This window comes from Canis lupus, chromosome 2 (genome assembly GCF_003254725.2).
Source record: "Canis lupus dingo isolate Sandy chromosome 2, ASM325472v2, whole genome shotgun sequence".
NCBI classification, from domain to species: Eukaryota; Metazoa; Chordata; class Mammalia; order Carnivora; family Canidae; genus Canis; species Canis lupus.
The window spans coordinates 75297316-75318528 of record NC_064244.1 but is presented as its reverse complement, the minus strand read 5'-3'; the positions used below and the strand labels follow the sequence as shown (position 1 = coordinate 75318528).

Here is a 21213-nt window from a genome sequence, read left to right as displayed (position 1 = left end):
TCACCCATGAGTTTTCAATCCCCCTTTCTTTCAGTGGTCAGCCCAGAAAGTGCGGTCTTGGAAGCCATCCTGAAGCATCGCAGACTGATCTCAGAGGCCGTCCGGCAAGGGATGGAACTCAAGTGCTTTACTCCAGAGGAGGAGCAGCTGGCAGAGGCTGTGAAGGAGGTGCGATGGGGAGAAAAACTCATTGTTCCAGAGAGTTCTACCAGACTGATGCCTGGGACTGTCTCGTTCCTAAGGGAGGCACCAGATTCTGCAGAGTGCCTATTACCTGTGGAGCCCCATGCTGAGCTAACACTTCTTTGTTTTTTAATTCTCCCAACTCTGCGTGGCTGGTGATGTCATCCACATTTTACAGATTAGGGAACTCGGGCTCCAGGGGGTTCAATAACCTGTCTAGGATGCTCCACCTGGTCAGATTTGAAGCCGGGATTTGAACCCAGCCTCTGAACCCAGGCTCACGTGACTCAAACATAGATGTATTTCATTTGCCTAAACCTAGGTAAACTCAAAGGGAACCATGATACTATTCCGTAACATGTTCTAAGAAGCAACTTCTTTCAGAGGAAGAAAAGTAAAATTGCTCTTATTGCATACTTTGTTCTGGTGTCTAGGAAGAGCCAAGATAAACATAGATAGAACAAAGCTTTTGCCCATATGGGGTAGCAAATAGTGCCAGCTCATTTTCTGTAAGGCTTCTCAGTGTGGCCAGCATCCCAGAAAAACCAGGTGGGGACTGGGGGGATTCATGGATGTCCAGCCCAGGATCATGGGCATCACAAGTGGGGCAGAATCATAAAGGGACTAAAATCAAACTAAATAGTTCACCTATATGTGCTTTTTAATCCAAGTAGGTGTGGAAGGTAAACGGAAGGGCGGGCTTCTAGCACATCCACACAGGTAACAGCCCCACCTTGGTCTCTCAGATGGGAAGAAGGTGGCACGTATTTCTGTGGGGCTTCAGAGGAAAAATGCATCTGCTAGACTCTCTCCAGTGTGCCTTGCGCTTCAGAGACGGCGCTCCTGCGGTTGATGAGTTTGAGCCTCACTAATGAGTCTCAGGCCTGCCTCCAGGGACATCAGGTTTATTTAGATAGACTTGAAAAGAGCAGAAATAAAATGTCTTCCCAAATGAAAATTCCATTTGGCCATCTGTGGATGGTTTTGCTTTATTTTCTCAGTGTACAGACTCTTTCTGCTGATAGCTCTAACATTCTGAAAGAGGAGGGCTTTGAAATAAAATTCTTGGCCTCTTTAAAGCCCCTATTTGAACCTTCTTTAAAAAGCTGAGTTTTTTTCATGAAAGAAAATGTTTAAAAGGGTACATCTAAGTGTCTAAAAATGTGAAGCCACTGATCATGCAGAATTACTTCCAGACACTGAGACAATTATATATTATAAAAAATTATCTTGATCTTCAGGACAGAGCCACCAACTACCAAATCCTACAGCTTTCCAAACTTTTAATATAAAGATCTAGAAAAGTTCTTTTGGAGACTCCTGGCTTCTGAGAAGATATTTCTCATAGAAAATGCCCAATCTCTTGCTTTGTACCTTCTTTGTGTTTGCACGTTTGTCTTGCCATGTGCCTCCCTTTTCTTTTTTTTTTTTTTTTTTAATTTTGCCAATTTCCCTGTTCTCTGGAAAAGAGGGTTCTCCACTACATTTATCACAAGAGATATAAACTTGTTAGAGATGGAGCAGTGCCTTCCTGAAATTAGCTTTTTTTCCCCCTAAGTTGAAAACTATGGAGAAAACTGCTGATATTAACCACAAACCTTTGTCTCATGGTGTTCATTTAGATTCTGAGCATTTCCTCTGAGACAGCCAACCCTGAAGCTTCCTTGAAAGTAGTGCTGAGCAGAGCCATGGAAAAATCTGTCTCGGCCATTGAAATATGTCATCTCCTGTGCAGAATCCACAGATCTTTCCCAGCCCTGCAGCCTGTCATGCATGAGTTAGCATACATTGGTAAGGAATAGCATGTACTGGTAAGGAACAGAGTGGGGTAGGGGTCCTGTCAGACCCACCGATTGGGTCTGGATTGGAAAGAAGAGGCCGCAGTTTATAACAAGAGTTCATCCATTGCTGCCTTACTTCTTTGATATGCTCTTAGTACCTAGAGACATCACAGGCATAGATGTAAAATGATGCTACGTATGTAAAGTGTGATAGCGGTATTTCTCTGGAGTTTTAGAGGGTCCCACAGAGTTTGCAGCCTTCTCTAAGAAAAGTTAGGAAACAAAGTAGAAAATACAAAAGTTCCAGAGCCATGCGATTTCTCTTGTATGCAGGCTTCCTTACTCAGGAAAGCGGAGGGAAGAAAGGGTGGAAGGTGAGCAATAAATTTCACCGTGAAGCCGACGACAGAACAGAGGAGAAGGTAGCCGAGCCAGCGGAGGAAGGCTGCCAGTCTGGGAAACAGAACAATCAAGGAGAGACTGGTTCCTTGCCAGAGCAACAAGAGAAAGACACGTCTGCCTCCCCTGACTCTGCCAAGAAGAGCTTCGTCTGTAAGGCCTGTGACAAAAGCTTCCATTTCTACTGCCGTCTAAAGGTGCACATGAAGCGCTGCCGGGTGGCCAAGAGCAAACAGGTGCAGTGTAAGGAGTGCAACGAGACCAAGGATTCTAAGAAAGAGCTGGAAAAACATCAGCTGGAGGCCCATGGTGCAGGAGGAGAGCCCGATTTCCCAAAGAAGAAGAAGAAGAGGCTTCCAGTGACGTGTGACCTCTGTGGAAGAGAGTTTGCCCATGCCTCAGGTACTTTCAAGGTGAAGTCATTTCAGAGGGTGAGCATTCTGGACATCGTAGTTTGGATTCTAGGCCTTTCCTCTAGTTGTAGACATTAAGGGATACAGGTGGGCCTAGGAAACAGCAGGCTCCTACAGAGGCAGGACAGTGTTTTCAGAAGAACATGAGCTTTGGAATCAGCTCTGAGCTTTAATTTCCCCATCTGTTAAATAAGCACCCTGACACCACCCACTTTTTTGAATTGTAAGGATTTAAGATAATACAGTTAAACACCTACGTACAGCGCCTACGATAGAGTTAGTACTTAGTAAATTGTGGCTATTATTATTCGCAATGATAACCAGCTATTTAACACCTGACTCTTAGGTTTCCATGTATCACTTGGGATGTGTAGTCAGAATTGTTTACCCTTGTCCCAGGTGTCGGATACACCTAATGAAACATAAAAGTGAGTTTTGTTTCACAGTTCCTGGGTAGTGGGTCCTGTTTAAGAGAGGGGATGAGAAAGATAAACCCATAATACTTCATGCCTGACTCAAACAGGAGTGGGACCGAGGTGATTTAGAGTGCTGGGCAGTAGGTGGATGAGCAGCACGGTTGTGTGAGGTCAGAGTGAGTGTGGCCTGGTGTCCTGTGGTTCACGCTGTGCATCTTCTTGGGGCCTGGCCTCAGACTGCTGGTATGTGTCCTCATGCTGGATTCATAGCACTGATTACTGGTGTCCCTCTGGCCCCCGGCATGGCTTCCCTAGGCATGCAGTACCACAAACTGACAGAACACTTTGATGAGAAGCCTTTCTCCTGTGAAGAGTGTGGGGCAAAGTTTGCAGCCAATTCTACCCTGAAGAACCACCTTCGCCTTCACACTGGGGACCGCCCGTTCATGTGCAAGCACTGCCTCATGACCTTTACCCAGGCTTCTGCCCTGGCCTACCATACCAAGAAGAAGCACTCGGAAGGTAAGGCGTGCAGAGTTTCCTCATTCTTCCTACCAACTTTAGCTGTGTGAACTGCCTAAAAACCCATTTGGAACTAGGCATGACCTGTATCTCAAGTAGATTAAAAACAAAAAATAATGCAGTCTCTAGGGACACAGATGACCAGGAGTAGGTAGGTACACAGGCAAATAAAATGTTTCTGGTGAGAGTTTGGGAAGAGAGGCTAGCTAATGCAGGATTGTGACTTTAGAGTTACAGAATTGGTCTAAAACTAGGACTTCCTTGGGCTTTGAGGTGGAATTCAAGCCTGAGAAAAATCCTGGGCGAGCACCTGCTGCAGTTTGCGCAGCAGCGGCGGCTGAATGATGAAGTTGGAGCTGCCGTGCTCACAGAGCTGATGGTCCAGGGCGTCTCTGGTGTAGAGACCATTGCAGTGCAGAGCCACTGGCGGCAGAGTAGGGAGTAACCCCGGTGAGATGGAAGGATGGCGGAGGGGTTTCCAGTCCGGTCAGAGCAGAGTAGGTGCGTTGTCAGAGAGGGCTTCTCAGAGGACTCTCTGCCTTGTTTGGTACCTTTGTGCGTAAGGAGGAATCCTGCTGTCATTTTACCTGGATTGTGGTAGTGGCCACCTACCTGGTCCCCTTGCTCTCATCCTCTCCCTAGGTAGTGCTTTCGGGACACAGGACCCTGTGGTCCTTCCAGTGCTAACCCACATCCTGTCATTTCTGTGCTCAAAACCTTCTTGCAAAGGCTCTTCACCTTGCTCGGTATAAAATCTGAAGGCCTAATGATAGCCCCACAGACACCCTGTGACCATGTTTCCTAAGACCTTCCCTCCTACTCCTCTCCCCCACCCTCACCCTGATCTACCCACTGCAGCCTCCTTGTGAGGCCCCAGCCCTACAAGACGGGACCCCTGCCATGGGCCCTGCATTCTTGCACTTCCCTCTGCTTGGAGTGCTTTGTTTTCATCCCGCCTCATCTCCTTCGGGAATTTGTTCACACCTCTTCCCCGTGAGTGCTTTCCTGACCACCCTGTGGAAAATCTCAGCCCCAGCTCCAGTGCCCCTGCATCATTTTCCTCCACAGGGCTGTCATAGGATATAGTATCTACTTCATTAATTCCTTATGTTTCTAGTTAGCTCCCCCTGTTAGAATGCAAGCTCTATGACGGTAGAGCGATCAGTCTTCCCCCTGCCACTGCTGTTATCATTGGAACTGAGAATAGTGCTTAGCAATAGTAGACCTTCAGTAAACCTTTCCTGAGCGAATGAGTTTTTTGAGCACTATTACAGGCACCAGGGATCGTGTAAGCATACAGACCTTGCTTCCATGGAGTTTACATTCCTGTGGGTAAGAAGACCGTAAACAAATAACTGTGTGATATAAATTCAGATTGTAGTAACTGGTATAAAGAAAAGTAAAATGGGGTAAGCAGCAGGAGAAAGGCAAGGTTCTCTTATCATCAGAGAAGGCCTTGGAGAAGCGGGGCTTGTGTAGGAACCTGAGTGACATGGCAGTTGGAACCAGTGGGAGATTTAGAAGAGCACCATAAGCGCAGAGCCCCCTCCCAAGTGGGAATGAGCCTGACCTGTTTGAGAGGCCAAGAGAAAACTAGGAAGGGCCAAAGCAGAGTAAACAAGGGAAGGCCAGAGAGGTCGCCAGAGGCCAGGTCTTATAGGGCCTTATAAGCCAGGATCAGGACTTTGTTTTTTGTTGTTGACGTTGTTTTATTTTGTTTTGTTTTTAGGCTTTTGGTTTTTATGCAGAGTGTGCCAGTTTCTATTGCTGCTGTAACAAATTACCACATGCAGTGGCTTAAATCAATGCAAATAAGAGCACCTGGGTGGCTCAGTTAAGCATCTGCCTTTGGCTCAGGTCATGATCCTAGGATCAAGCCCCACATTGGGCTCTCTGCTCAGCACATAGCCTGCTTCTCCCTATCCCTCTGCCTACTGCTCTGCCTACTCGTGTGCTCTCTCTGTCAAAAAAATAAAATAAAATATTAAAAAAAATAAATCAATGCAAATGTATTATCTTGCCACTTTGGAGGTTAAAGAACCAAAAGAGGTTTTTAACAAGGGAAGAGTCATAGTTTTGGTGAATGTGGTCCTTCTGGAAGGTCTAGGGGAGAACTGATGCCTTGTTTTCCTAGCTTCTAGAGGTTGTGTGCCTTCCCTGGCTCATGGCCACACTCTGTAACCTCTGTTTCTCCCATTGTGCCTCCTCCTTTGACCCTTCTTGCTCCTTCTTCCAGAGACTCTGTGGTTATGTTGGGCCTGCTGGTATAATCCAGGATAATCTTCTCATTTCAAAGTGCTTAAGATAATCATATTTGCGAAGCCCCTTTTGCCATGTAAGGGAACATATTCCCAAGTTTTGGGGAGTTAGAACATGGGCATCCTTGGGGGCCATTATTCTACGGTAGGAAGCCATAGGACAGTTGTGAGCAGAGGAGCAATAGGATATGACATGTGTTTTGGAGTTAATTCTGACCACTCTCAACAGTAATTGGAGTAAGGCAAGAGTAGTGTTCACAGAGAGTCAGGGAGGGCCCAGTTGTCTGGTGTGGAGGTGATGGAGCTCTCAGCCTGAGTGTACCAGGGGCAGTTGTCAAATGTTCAAGTTTGGGGATGTGGCATTGAAGCAGAAGTGATGGGACCCAGGTGGGTGTAGGTGTGAGGGGAGAAGTTAAGGGTGGCTGTGGAGTTTCTGGCATGAGCAGCCAAGTACATGGCCCTGCTATTTGCTTCAGTGGAGGAAACCAGAGTGCATGGGGGTTGTGGCCAGTCTCAGGGGTACCAGGGATGGCGTCTCAGGAGCTCTGTCCAAGGTACCAGTTAGACCTCCAGGCAGAGGACAGGAGTAAGAGATTGGATGTGTAACTTCCTATTCTAGGGGAAGCTGGGAGCCAGAGAGAGAACTGTGGGCTCTATCAGAGTACAGATGGTATCTGAGCTCTGAGATAAGGTCATTTACAAAGGGAGGATAAAGAAGAAGGCCAAGGGCTGAGTCCTGGGCTTCTGAATAATTTCAGCTCTTGATTCTTTGAAGAAACCCTTTTTTCCCTAACAAAATCTTATTTCAAAGCCCAATATGTAAGAAATGAAAATGATGTTGATTGCTCTAACTGAAGTAGGCCCGAGGATTTGGGGGATCTGGACCCTCAGCTCACTGATTTCTCTGCTTCTCTGCTGGCCCATAAAGGAGCCTAGAGCCTGATGGTTTCTTACAAATGCCAGTTTTCCAGCCTCTCTCCTTACCTCTATTTCCCAATAGTCTTTGGTAGTCTGGTCATTGTATTCTCATTATGTGCATGAGAGAATAGAGAAGCCAAATGATTTATAATAACTTCATAGCAAGTCAGCAGGGGAAGGCTTCCCTTTTCTGAATCCCCGTCTGTCACCTCTGTGTGCAGTCACGATTCTGCACAGCGTATGTGGCGAGGGATCCAGACCTGGGAATTTCTGGGCTCGAGGATATATCTGTTTTCTGGGAGTGGAATGAGCTCTTCCATACTTGGGGTGGCCTGGTTAACAGATGGGTAGTCTTGTGTGTGAGAACTCTGTCCTTATTCCTCAGGGGAGGGAGGCCACACTGTGCGATCAGCTGTGTGTGAGGTGCCATCTGATAGGAGGGCCCAGACCTCTCACCCAGTGTGTACAAATTGCTTGTGGCTTTAACGCCATCTCCCAAATAATATTCTCCAACATGTGCCTTATAGTGTGATCTTGTGTTTAGGAATGCCATACATGTTGGCACTGTTTCTAATAAGGAGACTCGTGTGTGCTTCCAGGGAAGATGTACGCCTGCCAGTACTGTGATGCTGTGTTCGCCCAGTCCATTGAGCTTTCCCGCCACGTGAGGACCCACACTGGGGACAAGCCATATGTCTGCAGGGACTGTGGCAAGGGCTTCCGGCAGGCCAATGGCCTGTCCATCCACCTGCACACATTTCACAGTACGTACTGAGATTGTGGCTGTCAGGCACTCTGCGCCAGGCCCGGCTCTGGGAAAGCGTGTAATGATCATGACAGAAGTTGTCACTCCACCAGAGCCAGGCCCCAGTTGGTGCCTTCCCCTCCTCTGTTCACCTACGACACCGAGTCCCTCGTTCCTATTTCACCATGTCATTGTGTAATGTCCAGGCTGTTTCCTTATCTCTTTTTTAGCCCACCTGGCACTGCTTGGCTGACAGAGGCAAAGTATGCTTGAAGGAGTGTCTCAGGAACAGGCCACAGAGCATCAGCATATTCCCATTAGTCCACGGAACTGCTCTTCCCATGCCCCCACCTTCCCCACTCATCTGTATCCTCCCCGCCTTCCCCATAGGAGCAGCTGGATGCTGTCTGCGTTCATGTGTACCATCGTGAGTGGTCTCTGCTCGCACTCCCCTGAAATCCTTCTGCCCAGCGTTCTCTCCCCAGGGCCCCAGTAGCCATGCAGTGGGGTCTGCCCCCACCTTTCTCTCCTTCTACCAGAACTGATGTAGACAAAACACACTTCTGTTCGACACACACATAGGAGGGAGAAGAAAACTGTGCATCCTCATTCCAGCTTTGGGAAATGGCCCGCATGGCATCTGGTGGCCGCATCCCATCTTCCCCAGCAGCCTTGTTACAGCAGGAGTGTGAGCAGCATGGTGCCCAGGAGGTTAGGAACTTAGGCTCCAAAATCACACGGGCCTGGGCTTGAAACTCACCCCTGCCACTTACTTCCTTGAGACCTTAAACAGATTTCTTTACCTTTCCAAACCTCTGATACTCCTTCTGCAAAGAGAAAAAGTGATAATACTGCCACTTTGGGTTTCTGTATTAGTAAGGTATCCCATGTAAAGCATGAAACTCCCTGCCTGACACACAGAAAATGCTCAATAAATGCCACCCTCTTAGGTGCCATATGTCAACATTAAAGCCTGTCCTTTCTGACACGCCATGCTCTCTGCATATCCTCTCTCCCTTCCTTCTCCACCCCTGTTTCCCACACACCAGTTTCTAGCTGTTGGCAAATACGGGACCTCACAAACATGGGCTTTATGTCAACACATTCAAATATATTATCAGCCAGCCAGCAAAGAATGTTGTCAGGGCTCCTATGTGCCAAGCATGGGCCTGGTAACTGGGTGAGGTATATACAGTTTCCCCCAGAGTGCCCAGGTCCCCGCATCCAGCTGCAGTAGACTTCCAGATGAGTGAGATCTGGCTTGGATCCAGTGCCAGAATTTCGATGTCCTTTCAGCCTTTTTATTTTTTATTTTATTTTTTTTAAGATTTTATTTCTTCATGAGCGACACAGAGAAAGAGCGAGCGAGAGAGAGGGAGGCAGAGACACAGGCAGAGGGAGAAGCAAGCTCCGTGCAGGGAGCCTGACATGGGACTCGATCCTGGGTCTCCAGGATCAGGCCCTGGGCTGAAGGTGGCGCTAAACCACTGAGCCACCCCGGCTGCCCTTTCAACCTTTTTAAATGACATTCTGCTCTAGTCTCCTTTTTCCTGATAGCATTACATGGGAGTGAGGGGAGGACAGCATGAATCAATTGTCAGGACAAGGGGAGCCCAAAGACTTCCATGTCTCAGGAAATGTCACTGGCAGCAGGCCAGTGTCCAGGCCCCTCTCCTGGATCCCTCCTTGCCTGTGTCACAGGCCCTTGTCCTAGCATATGGAGAACTGTTTCCAGGTGCCTTCGGAGACAGTATAAACTGATATTTCAAGAGCTCATGTCCATGGGGACACTGGTTAATGACACCGAGTGCTGCCGTGTGTCCAGATTCCTAAATTAATTGGACTCAGGGCACACATAAGATTGGCTTGTGGGCAAAGGATTTTATTATTAAAACATTCTGCTTTCTGTTGCTTTCAAAAAAAATAAACTGAAGTCTCTTGCCATAGGGACAATGAATGCATCCTTCATCAGTGCTAGTTCTTGTTTTTGAGGCCTCACTGAAGACTTGGCATGTCCAGTTAAGCAGGCAGCTCAGAGCATAGCCTTGGGAGTGAGAGCTGGGACTGTCCCCCGGTTCACCCAGTGCCCCACTTGTGTCACTGGACACTCTCTAAGGCTTGCTTTTCTTAATCTCTAAAATAGTATGAGAATAGATCCCACTCACAGGGTTACTGGAAGGATAAAGTGAGTTCATATTTGTAAGGCACTTTAAACATGCCTGTCATATAGCACTCATTAAACATTGAAAATGTTTTTATTGTTGAATCTGAGGTGAGGAGCAAGGAAGCATTCTTCCTGTCAGTCATATGCTGACAACAAAGGCAGTAGTGATGCTCTGGGGAGTATGTTGGAAATCTCTGCAGAAAATGAGAAAATGCAGAAATGCCCAGTGCAAGGAGGGGAGGAGCAAGGGCAATACTCCCTGCAAAGTAGTTAAATGGAATTGAACTTGTGGGATGTAAGGTGAGGAATGGGAATGAACCACTTGATACCCCGGGGGTGGTTAGTACAGAAGCCTCAGAGGAATCCTACCTCCTGGGACGAGGTGGTACTTGGGGGTGGTACTTGGAGTCTGTGGCCGTGCCTGACCTCTGAACAGGGCCCTGCACCTGGAGTTGTGCACAGCAGCCACATCTGACTGACTCCTGCCTGTGGTATTTCTCTCCCTCCCTCTCTCTCACGGATGCCCGTGAAACCAGACATAGAAGATCCGTACGACTGCAAGAAATGCAGGATGAGCTTCCACACTCTACAGGACCATCGCAAGCACATCCATGAGGTGCACTCCAAGGAGTACCACCCCTGCCCCACATGCGGGAAGATCTTCAGCGCCCCTTCCATGCTGGAGCGGCACATGGTGACCCACGTCGGAGGCAAGCCCTTCAGCTGCGGGATCTGCAACAAGGCCTACCAGGTGACCGCAGACTGCCAGGAGTGCCTCCCCTCGTCCCCAGCCTGCCCTCCCTCACATCTGCCAAGAGTCCCAGACATGACGATGTGGCTGCTGTTTGTGAAGGATGCAGCTTGTAATTACTCAGATTCTCTAAGGTGATCTGGTCAGAGTCATGCAATTGGGCACTTTAATTGGAACTGGGAATTCTATACCTCTTCTCTTGGATTTCAGCCCTGTCATGAACTGAATGCTGCTTTTCCCCTTGGACACTCACACTCTGTGGAGCCTCTTGACCCCTTGTGTCAAGGGATGTGAGAGTGAGACTGGTCTGTGGAGAATTACATGGGAGAATTACATGCTTATTTAGCACTGGATTGTTGTTTTTAAACTCCTAGGGAAGGGGTCTGCTTTTTTACCATAGGATTTGATATGTAATTAAAGGGAAACCCCATATGGAACTAAAAAGAAGCCACGTATGAAGAACTCAGCTCTAAAACTAGAGAGAAAAAAATGGTTCTTGTGACATCTATAAGATTTTGGTATATAGACAAAAGCACAGCAACTAATTTCAGCTCAACAGAAATGGAGAGCTAACTTTGTGCCGTGCCTGGTGCTGTGACGTCAGGGTTACAGAGCCGCGTATGGCCTGGGCTTCGTCTCTAGGGAGTGTCCCATGGCTGCTCTACCTCGGAAGGAGGAGTGGTTGCTGATGGAACAGGGACACCACAGGCTCCTGTTTCAGCAGGGTTCTCTGCTGCTTTCCTGGGCCTCAGGGAGATCGTGAGATATAGCTCAGACACTCCAATTAGAAGGCCAGGGTTTGAATCCTGGCCCTGCTGTTTACTAATCATTGACACAGTCATTTAACCTGAGTGTGCCTCAGCTTCCACCTCTGACACCTCCCTCCTAAGCTTCTAGGGAGGGTTGAGAGTTTCTGAAGGACCAGGCTGGGCCCTGCCCTATAGCAGTCTCTCAGCAAACACACAGGTACCTTATTCCCACTAGCACTAGCCTTGCCTCTCATGTGAGCACTCAGATTCTAGATCCATAAGCTCATTAGTCTCACGAGGGCCTTGTGACCTCCTCAGCTTGCTGGAACCTTCTAAGACTTAACATTTGCCATATTCCTTGCAGCAATTGTCTGGTTTGTGGTACCACAATCGGACCCACCACCCTGATGTGTTTGCTGCTCAGAACCATCGATCTTCCAAATTCTCATCACTTCAGTGCAGCTCCTGTGACAAAACCTTTTCCAACACCATTGAACACAAGAGGCACATCAAGGCAGAGCATACAGGTGAAGTTTGGGTGCCTATACACAGGGAATGTGAGCTGATGAGTGGGAGAGGCTTGATGACAGCATCCTGGGCTCCATCCAAAAATCCCAACTTCCAGTGCTTCAGTGTGGTGTGTCATGGCAATTGCCTTTATTCTGTCCCAGCACACCTGAGGGAGGCTGTGCTGGCCCATCAGTAACAGTAAACAGCAGCTTAAGTGGCAGTGGTTCTCAAACCTAGAGGCCTAGGGCATTGTAAGTTCCTACCAGCCAGCCCCTGAGGGACGTTGGTGCATTACAATGCCTGGGAAGGGTGGCAGGTATGGTGGCAGACAGGCTCCCGTGGAAATCCTGACTCCCACGCTGATTAGTTGCATGACCTTGGCAAGTGACCTCTCTTTCCTGAGCCAGTTTCCTTCTCTTCAGAAAGTCCGTTAATGCCTACCTTGCAGGCCAGTCTGGGGATAATCACCACAGTCATGAAGCATCTCCTGTGTGCAAGGCACATGCTAAGCACTGGTGGGCGCGTTCTCATTCCATTCTCATAGCAGCCCTACTTCCATCCAGGCAGCCTGGCGCAGATCTGGTGCTCTTTACACTAGCCTGTGCTACCTCACAGCTGTGGTACCTCCTGACACTTGGTAGACGCTTGCTAAGTGTTAGCCATCGCCCCCATCCCCAGCCCTGTTCCCTTCGGCCATCCTCTTGTTTGTTCCCACCACTTCTTCTTTGTGTGCTTTGCAGAGATGAGATTCCATGAATGTGACCAGTGTAAGGAGCTCTTCCCCACACCAGCTTTGCTGCAGGTTCACATCAAGTGCCAGCACTCAGGTCAGTGCCCCTTCCAGGATGCTCCTGGGCTGGGCTGCGCGGGTGCATCTCACCTTCACCTTTCACAGCTGTGCAGTCCAGGCCAAGTAACTGAACTAACTTGTGCCTCAGTTTCCTCATCTATAAAATGGGGACAGTTAGAGTGCTTCTTTCCTTATAGAGTAGCTACGAATTGAATGTTAGAACGCAGAAAGCACATAAGGCCTGGCACCAGAGAGCATCCCTCTAGTGGTACCTGTGATTATCGTTGTTGCTGCCATATCCCATCAAGTCTAAAATCCTAGTCTTTAATGAACCATTGAGAAAGAAAAACTGCTGCCAATTAAACTGTATTTCATTGTCACTTAGAATTCACAGGTAATTCTAAGTGCTGTTCTGGACTGAATCTGACACAGACTATATATACTCTTGCACATGTACATCAGAGGAAAAATACGAGAAATGAGTCATCCAGCTTCTCAGAGTAGCTTTCACTTTCACCTGTCCAGGTGCATGTCATTGCACATGGTGTGTGCTCTACCGTCAGCAGCACTGGTGATGGGACACAGGCAGGCCGTCAGTTTGGGTCCCTCAAGCATTATGTTATGTGAAACCAGTTTACTCTTGCTGCTCTGGGGATGTAGCTGAACATCCATCCCTTACCTCATCCTCCTAAATCACTGGTTCCTGGGAGTTAAAAACATGCACCAATCCCATCTCGGGGATGTTCTCTGAAGCCACGGACACACACTCTGCAGGTCCTGGTCCTGTCACTTTTGATGTCCATGTGTGCGTGGTCATTGGTGATTTTACACTGATGCCGTCAGGGATGTTAGCGTGTGCCTCTGGGACTTGATAAGGTCCTCAGCATCCTGACTTACAAGTTGCATGATGGATGGCCTTCAGCCGAGGTAGAGTTAGCCTGGAGCTAATGCTGAGGAAGCCGCATCTGCGGAGCCCCTCACTTGCTGGGGACCTGCACCTGTATTTGTAATGTTGCCTTATTTTTCCTAAAGAGGATTCCCCCCAAATTGTACACGCTTCAGGTCCCACAGCACCTGAAGCCACCTCTGCACCTCGGTCCTGGTCACTTCCTCTCTCCTGTCCCACAGCCCATCCTTTCTGTCCTGCCTCTTCCAGGCTCACAGCCGTTCCGGTGCTTATATTGTGCGGCCACCTTCCGCTTCCCGGGAGCACTGCAGCACCACGTCACCACGGAGCACTTCAAGCAATCAGAGAACACCTTCCCCTGTGAGCTCTGCGGGGAGCTCTTCACCTCCCAGGCCCAGCTTGATGCTCACTTGGAATCTGAACACCCAAAGGTGACAGGCACTGAACCCCAAGCAGCAACCTCACAGGTGGTACAGGTGATTCTGGGGCCATCAGATATGAGGGTTTCTCTAGAGGCAGCTCTGTCACACCAGCCAGCCTTTCTCTCTGGGGCTCCTGGAGAATCCTATAGGTAATAACGTGCATGACCAAGAGGGCCTTGTAGAAGAGTCTCTCTGGACTTCTTACCAAATGGAACAGAACATTCTAGTCTCCTGGGGAGCACATGCAAATGGTCCCTGGGTAGAGGGAGCCTGGAATGAGAATTTCCAAAAACAGAACAACCTTGGTTTTTCCTCATTCACACACTCCTCCACCTTCTGCAAAACACTGTGGGTTGTGGCAGGAGCTGCAGGAAATCTCAGAGAAGGGGATTGCTCCTCTGATGCTGAAACACCTTGCTAGTTCCTCTAGGCTGGGCACAGGACACTAGGTATGTCAGGACCCTTCACCTTTACCTGGAAGGAAAGCTCATCTTTTCCTATCTTTTGCAGAGAGGGTGGGCAGAAAAGGAAAAGAAACTTCAGTTCTGTGGATTGTCTCTGGGTGGACTGGAGCAGCATTGCTAACTGGACCGTCCCACTGTCCAGCCCCACAGCAGAGTCCTTGATGGACCATGTTCTCACGGGCCTCTGCGCGAACAGAGAGCGAGTCAGGTGGGCAGGCTGCAGTGAAATTCCTGCTGCCATGTCACCTAGAATGGCTCTACTTTGATCTTTTTATACATATTAGGATTCTTGGTCAGATGTCCTTTGAGGAGAAAAAAAAAAAACTTCCATTGCTGAAAAAAGAAAAAACCAGTTTTTTCTTTTCTTCAGTTATCCTAGATGATTTTTGATTAAACATCATAATCAGGCTTCTCACCCCTGCAGTACAGACGGGCGTCTGAGCTCTGCTTCCCCACTTCCGCCCACTCAGGCATAGCGCTCCGCTCCCTACTCCTGGCTAGTTCTCAAGGGCCAGGGTGGCTGTGCCCTCGGTGGGTTCTCTGGTTTGAAAATATTGGGGGGGGCACCAGGCAGTCCTGAGCCCCCACAGGTCACAAGTATCAGCTTGGAGGTTGGGGCGGGAACTGAGTGTGCTTCATCACAGACTGGTTCTCCCTGGGAAGGTCATCTTAAACAGGAGCCGCAGATTTGGAAGAGGTCTCTGTGGCCTTTGCAGGGGGCCTGCCAAGTGAGGGAGTTGATAGAAGTCCCATTTCCCCTACTCATTACCGCTCCGAAGCTCTGTAGCAATGCAGCCTCCAAGGAAGGCTCTTCACCCGAGAGCCAGAGACACCACCTTGAGCAAGCCAAGGCTTCTGATAAAGCTTTCCATTTCGGTGGTCAAGCATTCCTAACCACCTTCAGTAGCATTCCTTTCACATGGCGCTTACCTCCGCAGTGTGATCCTCCAGACAGAAAAACCCAGCGTAAGAAACTGAGCCGCTATTCACTGGTGTGTAATCATAGAGTCCGGGCACCCTGAGATAGCGTACGGAGCTAAATTATAGCAATTTAGCACACACAGTTATTTAAATTGTTTGCCTGCCTTCTCTTTTGCATCACTGGTGTGTTAGACTTGCCTCTTCCCATTAGGTGCATGTAATTGCTCTCCTCAGGTGAAAACATAAATATCATCATTACAGCATGAGACAAAAACCATGTAAATTCTGGGGAGCTCCCTGTGGACACTGCCCAGAGCAGCCTCACGGTCTTTCCCTTTCAGGTGATCCAGACCCCAGAGCCAGCGGCCCCGACAGAGCAGGTGATCACTTTGGAGGAGACCCAACTTGCTGGGTCACAGGTGTTTGTGACATTGCCAGATTCGCAGACATCTCAGACCAGCTCTGAGCTTGTGGCTGTGACCGTGGAGGATTTGCTAGATGGTACTGTGACCCTGATCTGTGGCGAGGCCAAGTGAGTGGCTCCTCGTCCTGGGGAGGGCCTGCATTTGCAGCAGAGAGAAGGTTCCACAGCTTGCCATATGCCCTTCATCCCTGGCTGTCCTGAGTACTGAGCATCTCCGCCTCCACCAACCAGAACACTCACTTTGCTCTCACATAACTAACAGCGTTGGAGTCATTGGCACCGACGCCACTGCCCACCACAGGGGCCGGGCCTACTGCTGTGACCTCTATGACGAGCAGTGGGGTAGGAGCTGGTGGCCAGGGCTCCAGGGAGGTCCTTTGGTTGGCAGCCTTCACTGTACAGAGTGGCAGGTAGACTTGGGGCTGTGGCCCACGGACTGGACCTGCCAATGCTGCCGGTGCCTCCTGGCCATTTAGAAATGAGAGAGAAGCACCAACACACCATCCAGAGACATCCCCCCCCGCCCCCCCCCGCCCCCCCCCGCCCCGGGCTGGAGCACACTTGGCTCCTTCCTCACACTATTATCCTCCCATCCGCTTGGGTGGCCCAGCCCTCTCCTGGTGGCAGGAGGACAGGGAGCAGCGTGTTACCACAGGCAGGCCTCCTCTCCACGCCGAGTCCCACCTCATCAGTACAGTTGGCCCTCCCCCAAGCAAGCCTTGCAGGGTTTTTGCGGGACGAGGTCAGCTACAAAGACAGTCCCTGCCTTTCCAGGATCTTCTCCACAGTGTCCTGTACCTGAGGGCTGTCCCCGCAGCCTTCTCATGTTCTCCTTACCCCCTGTTCCCTGTCAAAGTTGAGAATGTCTTTGTGGCCTGGAAGCCTTGCCCCCTCGCTCTGGAGCCTGTGGCATGGCTAGTGAACCAGCGCTGGGTGCCGTGGCACCCTGGCTCTTCCTCCTGCCACATGCTCCCTGCCTTGTGAGTGGCCTGCTGTCTGACTCTTCCAGGCAACTGCTATTACTGCAGCGTAGTGATCCTTTGGAGTCTGAATTTCACGAAGCTTTTTTATTTTCGGTTCCTAAAATATAATCTGATAATTAATGGTTTGTGGAATCCATTATGAAGTGCAATTAGATGGATGTAAATTCCTGCCGTTTGGAGGGAATGACTAGCATTTATCTTCCTTTCCTCAATGCCAGAAGGTCAAAGTCTGCTAGTGTAGTGTTTACACACCAGGCAGAGCTGCCTGCCACCTCATGCGGCCTCACCCCCTGCAGAGGTAGTGCGGAATTTCATCACTCAGCCTCAAGCTACAGGTCGGCAGAGGACAAGCCCACGGCTTCTTTCCAAGCACATTTCATGTCACTGGGTACAAGCAGGGGCAAGGGGTCAATTTGGGACGCAGTCGGGACTTTGCCTCCACACACTGCTGGAGGGACAGAAGGCAGAGCCCTGCCACTGACCGGCGTGTCTGCTGTGGCCATCTGGCTTTGCGCGGGCAACGAGTTCCAGCACGGGCCTGCACACTCTAGGCAGCTAACTCCTCCCGCCTCCAGTTGTGTCCTCATTTTGATATGCAAGTCACTTGAGCTTGTCAGCTCAGGGATCTTCCCGTTCTGGAGTAAATGAAGTTTGCAAAGGCAAGTCCTCAAAAACCAAAACCTGACCAGAAGATGGTGCTCAAACCTTTAAGACGTGGCCTCCACATGAAGCCCTCACTGCTCCTGCCATGGCCGGCTATCCTTCAGGTTCAGTGCTGTGAGCTGTCAGACCAGGAGAACTCTTGATCTGCAGGTGGCACCATGGCACTGAATCCTTGGCACCAGAGAAAACCCTCTGAAAGGGAACAGAGTGTCCCAGGCTTGCAGGGCCTCGAGGCCCAGCCCAGCAGTCAAGGATACTGCTCCACGTTGATGGTTGGCGACTACAGCACCATCAAAATTTCTTCTAACCAAAAGATAAATAAAAACTTAATTGCTAGGACCCGTAGGGGAAAGTGACTTTTCTTCTTAAAAAGTCTTCTGATGAAAGAAAGCCGTTAAGTTTTTAAACCGAGTTTCGGATCCTTGACAATACCAAGAACTCCCTCCTTGGGTTTCCAGCGGAGCCCCAGATTGGGGCAGGGCAGGCATTTCCTTAGAATTGCGGCCTGGGACCCGCAGCTCACCGCACTGGGAGCAGAGCGAGAGGTCGGACCTGCCGCTAGAAGTGCTCTTACCCTGCGGCCCACCGGGCAGGAGGCACAGGTTCTGTGCTGCCTGCAGTCAGGAAAGAGGATAGGTGCATTCTGAATTTTGTCTCTGCTCACAGTGGACCTCTGCAATGTGCTCACTGGCACTGATCTTACAGTGTCCCTCCCCAGAGGTGCCCGAGTGTGGCTTTTATTGTAGGAAGATGTGTTCTAGCTCTACTTGGCTGTTTTGTTCTTTCCCTCCACTGCTGCCCAAGAGACCTGATTGCCACAGAGGATGTTGTTACTGTGCTCTCCTTGGTCCCCATCACTTGCTTTCTTACAGCAGAGCTGTCTCTTCCTCGTTGCCATGGTGCATCCTGGTGGCCTCCAGGCTGAACCCCAGGGGCATTCGTGGTGGTGTGGAGGAGCCCGTGGTCTTCTTGGGACTCCTGCCTGCATATGTTCCTTGGGACCCCAGACTTTCTCTGCTTCCAGAGCTCGTGAAGCAGCTGGTGAGGAGGGAAAGGCAGTCTGCTTCGAAGCTGGAGTCTCATTTTGTGGGAATAATAGGGATCATTTAATAGAGCAGGATTTGCCATCCCAGGTAAGTGAGACGGCAAATAGGAGATTGAAGAGCAAGAGTTGCCAGAGGAAGACGGGACCATCCCAAGTGGGTGAGCAGCCCCAGGGCCGCAGGGGCAAAGCTCTTTCCTTGTCTGTGTGATAAAGCCTGTCTCTGTCTCAGAAGCTTTATGTTTAGAAAACCTTGAGCCCACCAATTAGAAAGGACTGTGCTGTGACTCCTGGATTCCCCTGGTGACCAAGGCTTCTCTGCGGAAGCGCTCTGACTCTCCCCTCTTACCAACCACTGGCATTGGCCTTGTCCCTCAGGAAAGAGTTCTGATGGTTGGGTGCTGAGGGATAAAATGGGGTCCCCGTATGACGGGGTGAAGGAGGGGAAGGTCCCTTTCTCTGCTCATGATTTAAATAAGTCAGGTCTACTCCCAGAAACAAGGAGAGGAGGAGATATGAGCCCTAAGAGTTTGTCACCGCAGGTGATGTCACGGTCACATAGGCTGATGACATATTAATGAAATGGGAGGGCTGTGCCTTTAAATCTCACGTGCCTGAGATCTATGAATTGCCTAAGGGTTGGAAGTAACTGCTAACCTCACATAGAATGGTTCTAGGGGACAAGCTGTGTTTGTATGAAATTGGGGCTAGAAAGCAGGACAGCGATGAGGAAATGGCTGGGATGCTTTAATTATTTCTCCCAAAGGAAGAGTAGCAGCCTCAGCCCACTCCACTTGATCCAGTGTATCCCAGGGACCCTTGGGAGGTAGGGAAAAAATGGGAGTAAGATTTGGGGTTGAAGGGGGTATCATGATTGTTGTGTTGCCATGGAAAACCTTGGGGCTGGCAGGACTTGGGCCAAAAGCTCAAAGCACAGCCCAGAGCTCAGCAGCTTCCTGCATGTACAGCTGTGCCTATAAGGACTAGAGAAGCACGAGGGAAGCTGCCTGTGCTCTGGGATCACGCTGTTGAGAAAAATTACCCCCTGGGCTAATTCACATTGTGTCCAAATCATGGAAATGTTCATCATTTCTCTTCCCAAGGCCAGCCACACCTCCCACCACAGTCGGGACAACCAGCCAGCACCTGATGCTGTATAAATTAGATTACAAACCATTATTTTCATTTAACTTGCACTATTCTATATAAATAAAATCTGTACTTTGAAAAAATTGTGCTGCATGAGTTTCAAATGGACTGTGATGAGACCTGTTTCCTCTTTGGTTCTGGCCGTCCCTTGGGCACAGGCTTGACAGGCCTGGATTCCTAGGGGCTCTTGTACCTTCAGGCCACGCTAACACGGCTGGGGGCGGGTGCCATCCTGTCCCGGGGAGGCTCTTCCCTCAGCCCTCTTTCCCAGGGAGTGAGTGTGGTGCGGTGTCTCAGAGGTGGGCGTGGACATGCAGCCTGGGTGTATATATCCGTGCTGTGCCACTTGCTGACTGTGTGACCTTGGGGGAGACGCCGTCTCAGCCCCTTCCTCCCAGCTCCCGTCTTTAATGGGGGACAGTGCCGCACAGAACTGTATGGGGAATCCCAAGGCTGGCTTTAATGAACTTAATGTTGAGATTGTAATTGGTAGCTAAGTCCTTCACATGGCGGTCAGCCATTCGCCAGAATTGCTGGCACTGAGGTGGATGTCCTTTCCTGCACCTTCACATTTCTCTTCTCTTTTCTCTCTCTTTCTCTCTTGCTCTCTTTCTCTCTTTCTCTTTTTCTTTCTCACTCTCTCTCTCTCTGAACCCACAGGGGACCTTATAACACCCACCACTTTTCATTTATCTCTTGAATCTCAACTGCCCGAAAGCCCAAAGTGCTGAGCAGATGAGTATAAAATAAGCAGAAGCCTTTTGTGGTAAATAGCTGAAAATGTCACGTTGCTGGCATCCACCAAGGCAGCACATGGATAGGGTATACATCATTTTTGTGAGAAGAATCCACTAGAAAAGGCAAGGGGAGGTACAATCCGTCTATTCTCTCCCATCCATTTTGTCTTCTAGTCCTCTAAGGCCAGGTCAGCCCCGAAGCTGGGGAGGGCAGGGGTGAGGTGGCTGTGCTCAACCTGGGACAGTCCTAGAGTGGCACGAGTGGACCCTTGTCCAGAGTCCGCAGGGCCTTTATTGAAGGAGTGCCTCTGCCTATGTGGTGTCTTTGGAGAGAGACCGGAGCTCTCTGTTGTATTTGGAGCAATAATCCTTACGGTGTCCTAGGCAGCTCTGGATAATTGTAATATACCGCGGGACTCCAGCCATGAAGGTGAATGTGTAAAAAGGTAGGAAGTGGGCTTAGTGATCCCTTGGCAATCTAGTTATCTTAGCCCTGGGCCTGGGGGGCTGCTGTAGGAGGCTAAGCAGTACAGTGGGAAGGGCATGGACCAACTAGATGGATGACCTTGGGCGAGGCCTTCCTGGACCCCCTGACGGCATGTAGATGCTTTGGAAATGACGTCTGTTCCTATTTCCAGTACTTATAAAGAGCCTGGGGGAAGAGGGCAGAAAAGAGCAAGAGGGAGTGTGCACAATAGATCCCTAAGATAGAGGGCCTGGAATAGAGTGCTGGAGTGCCCAAGACCCACCTCTCTGGGCTGTACTGTAGTAAGCTCAGGGCCTCCGTCCCAGATATAAGTGAACAGGGGCAAGGGGGGAATGGATGGCCAGGCTTGGAACAGAACCTCTCAGAGCCCCTCAGTACAGCTGAGGGGTCTTATCTCGGTACAGGTACAGCCTCT

The 21213-nt window shown here is 49.7% G+C and overlaps 1 protein-coding gene across 12 annotated transcripts in view; it reads left to right on the top strand.

The window, feature by feature from the left end:
- ZBTB40 (zinc finger and BTB domain containing 40) overlaps nucleotides 1–19657 on the top strand; it is a 73490-nt gene extending 53833 nt beyond the window's left edge. For 9 of the 12 annotated variants that reach the window (XM_049106002.1, XM_025448351.3, XM_049105983.1 and 6 more), the window contains 10 exons: nucleotides 35–168; nucleotides 1806–1974; nucleotides 2298–2765; nucleotides 3508–3714; nucleotides 7490–7654; nucleotides 10336–10550; nucleotides 11664–11826; nucleotides 12550–12636; nucleotides 13756–13982; nucleotides 15655–19657. In XM_049106002.1, the coding sequence (XP_048961959.1) occupies nucleotides 35–168; nucleotides 1806–1974; nucleotides 2298–2765; nucleotides 3508–3714; nucleotides 7490–7654; nucleotides 10336–10550; nucleotides 11664–11826; nucleotides 12550–12636; nucleotides 13756–13982; nucleotides 15655–15849 (2030 nt within the window). In that variant the 3' untranslated portion in view covers nucleotides 15850–19657. The remainder of the gene's footprint in view (nucleotides 1–34; nucleotides 169–1805; nucleotides 1975–2297; nucleotides 2766–3507; nucleotides 3715–7489; nucleotides 7655–10335; nucleotides 10551–11663; nucleotides 11827–12549; nucleotides 12637–13755; nucleotides 13983–15654) is intronic. The other 3 variants (XM_025448346.3, XM_025448345.3, XM_049106006.1) reach the window with 3 other exon arrangements.
- The last annotated feature ends 1556 nt before the right edge of the window (nucleotides 19658–21213 follow it).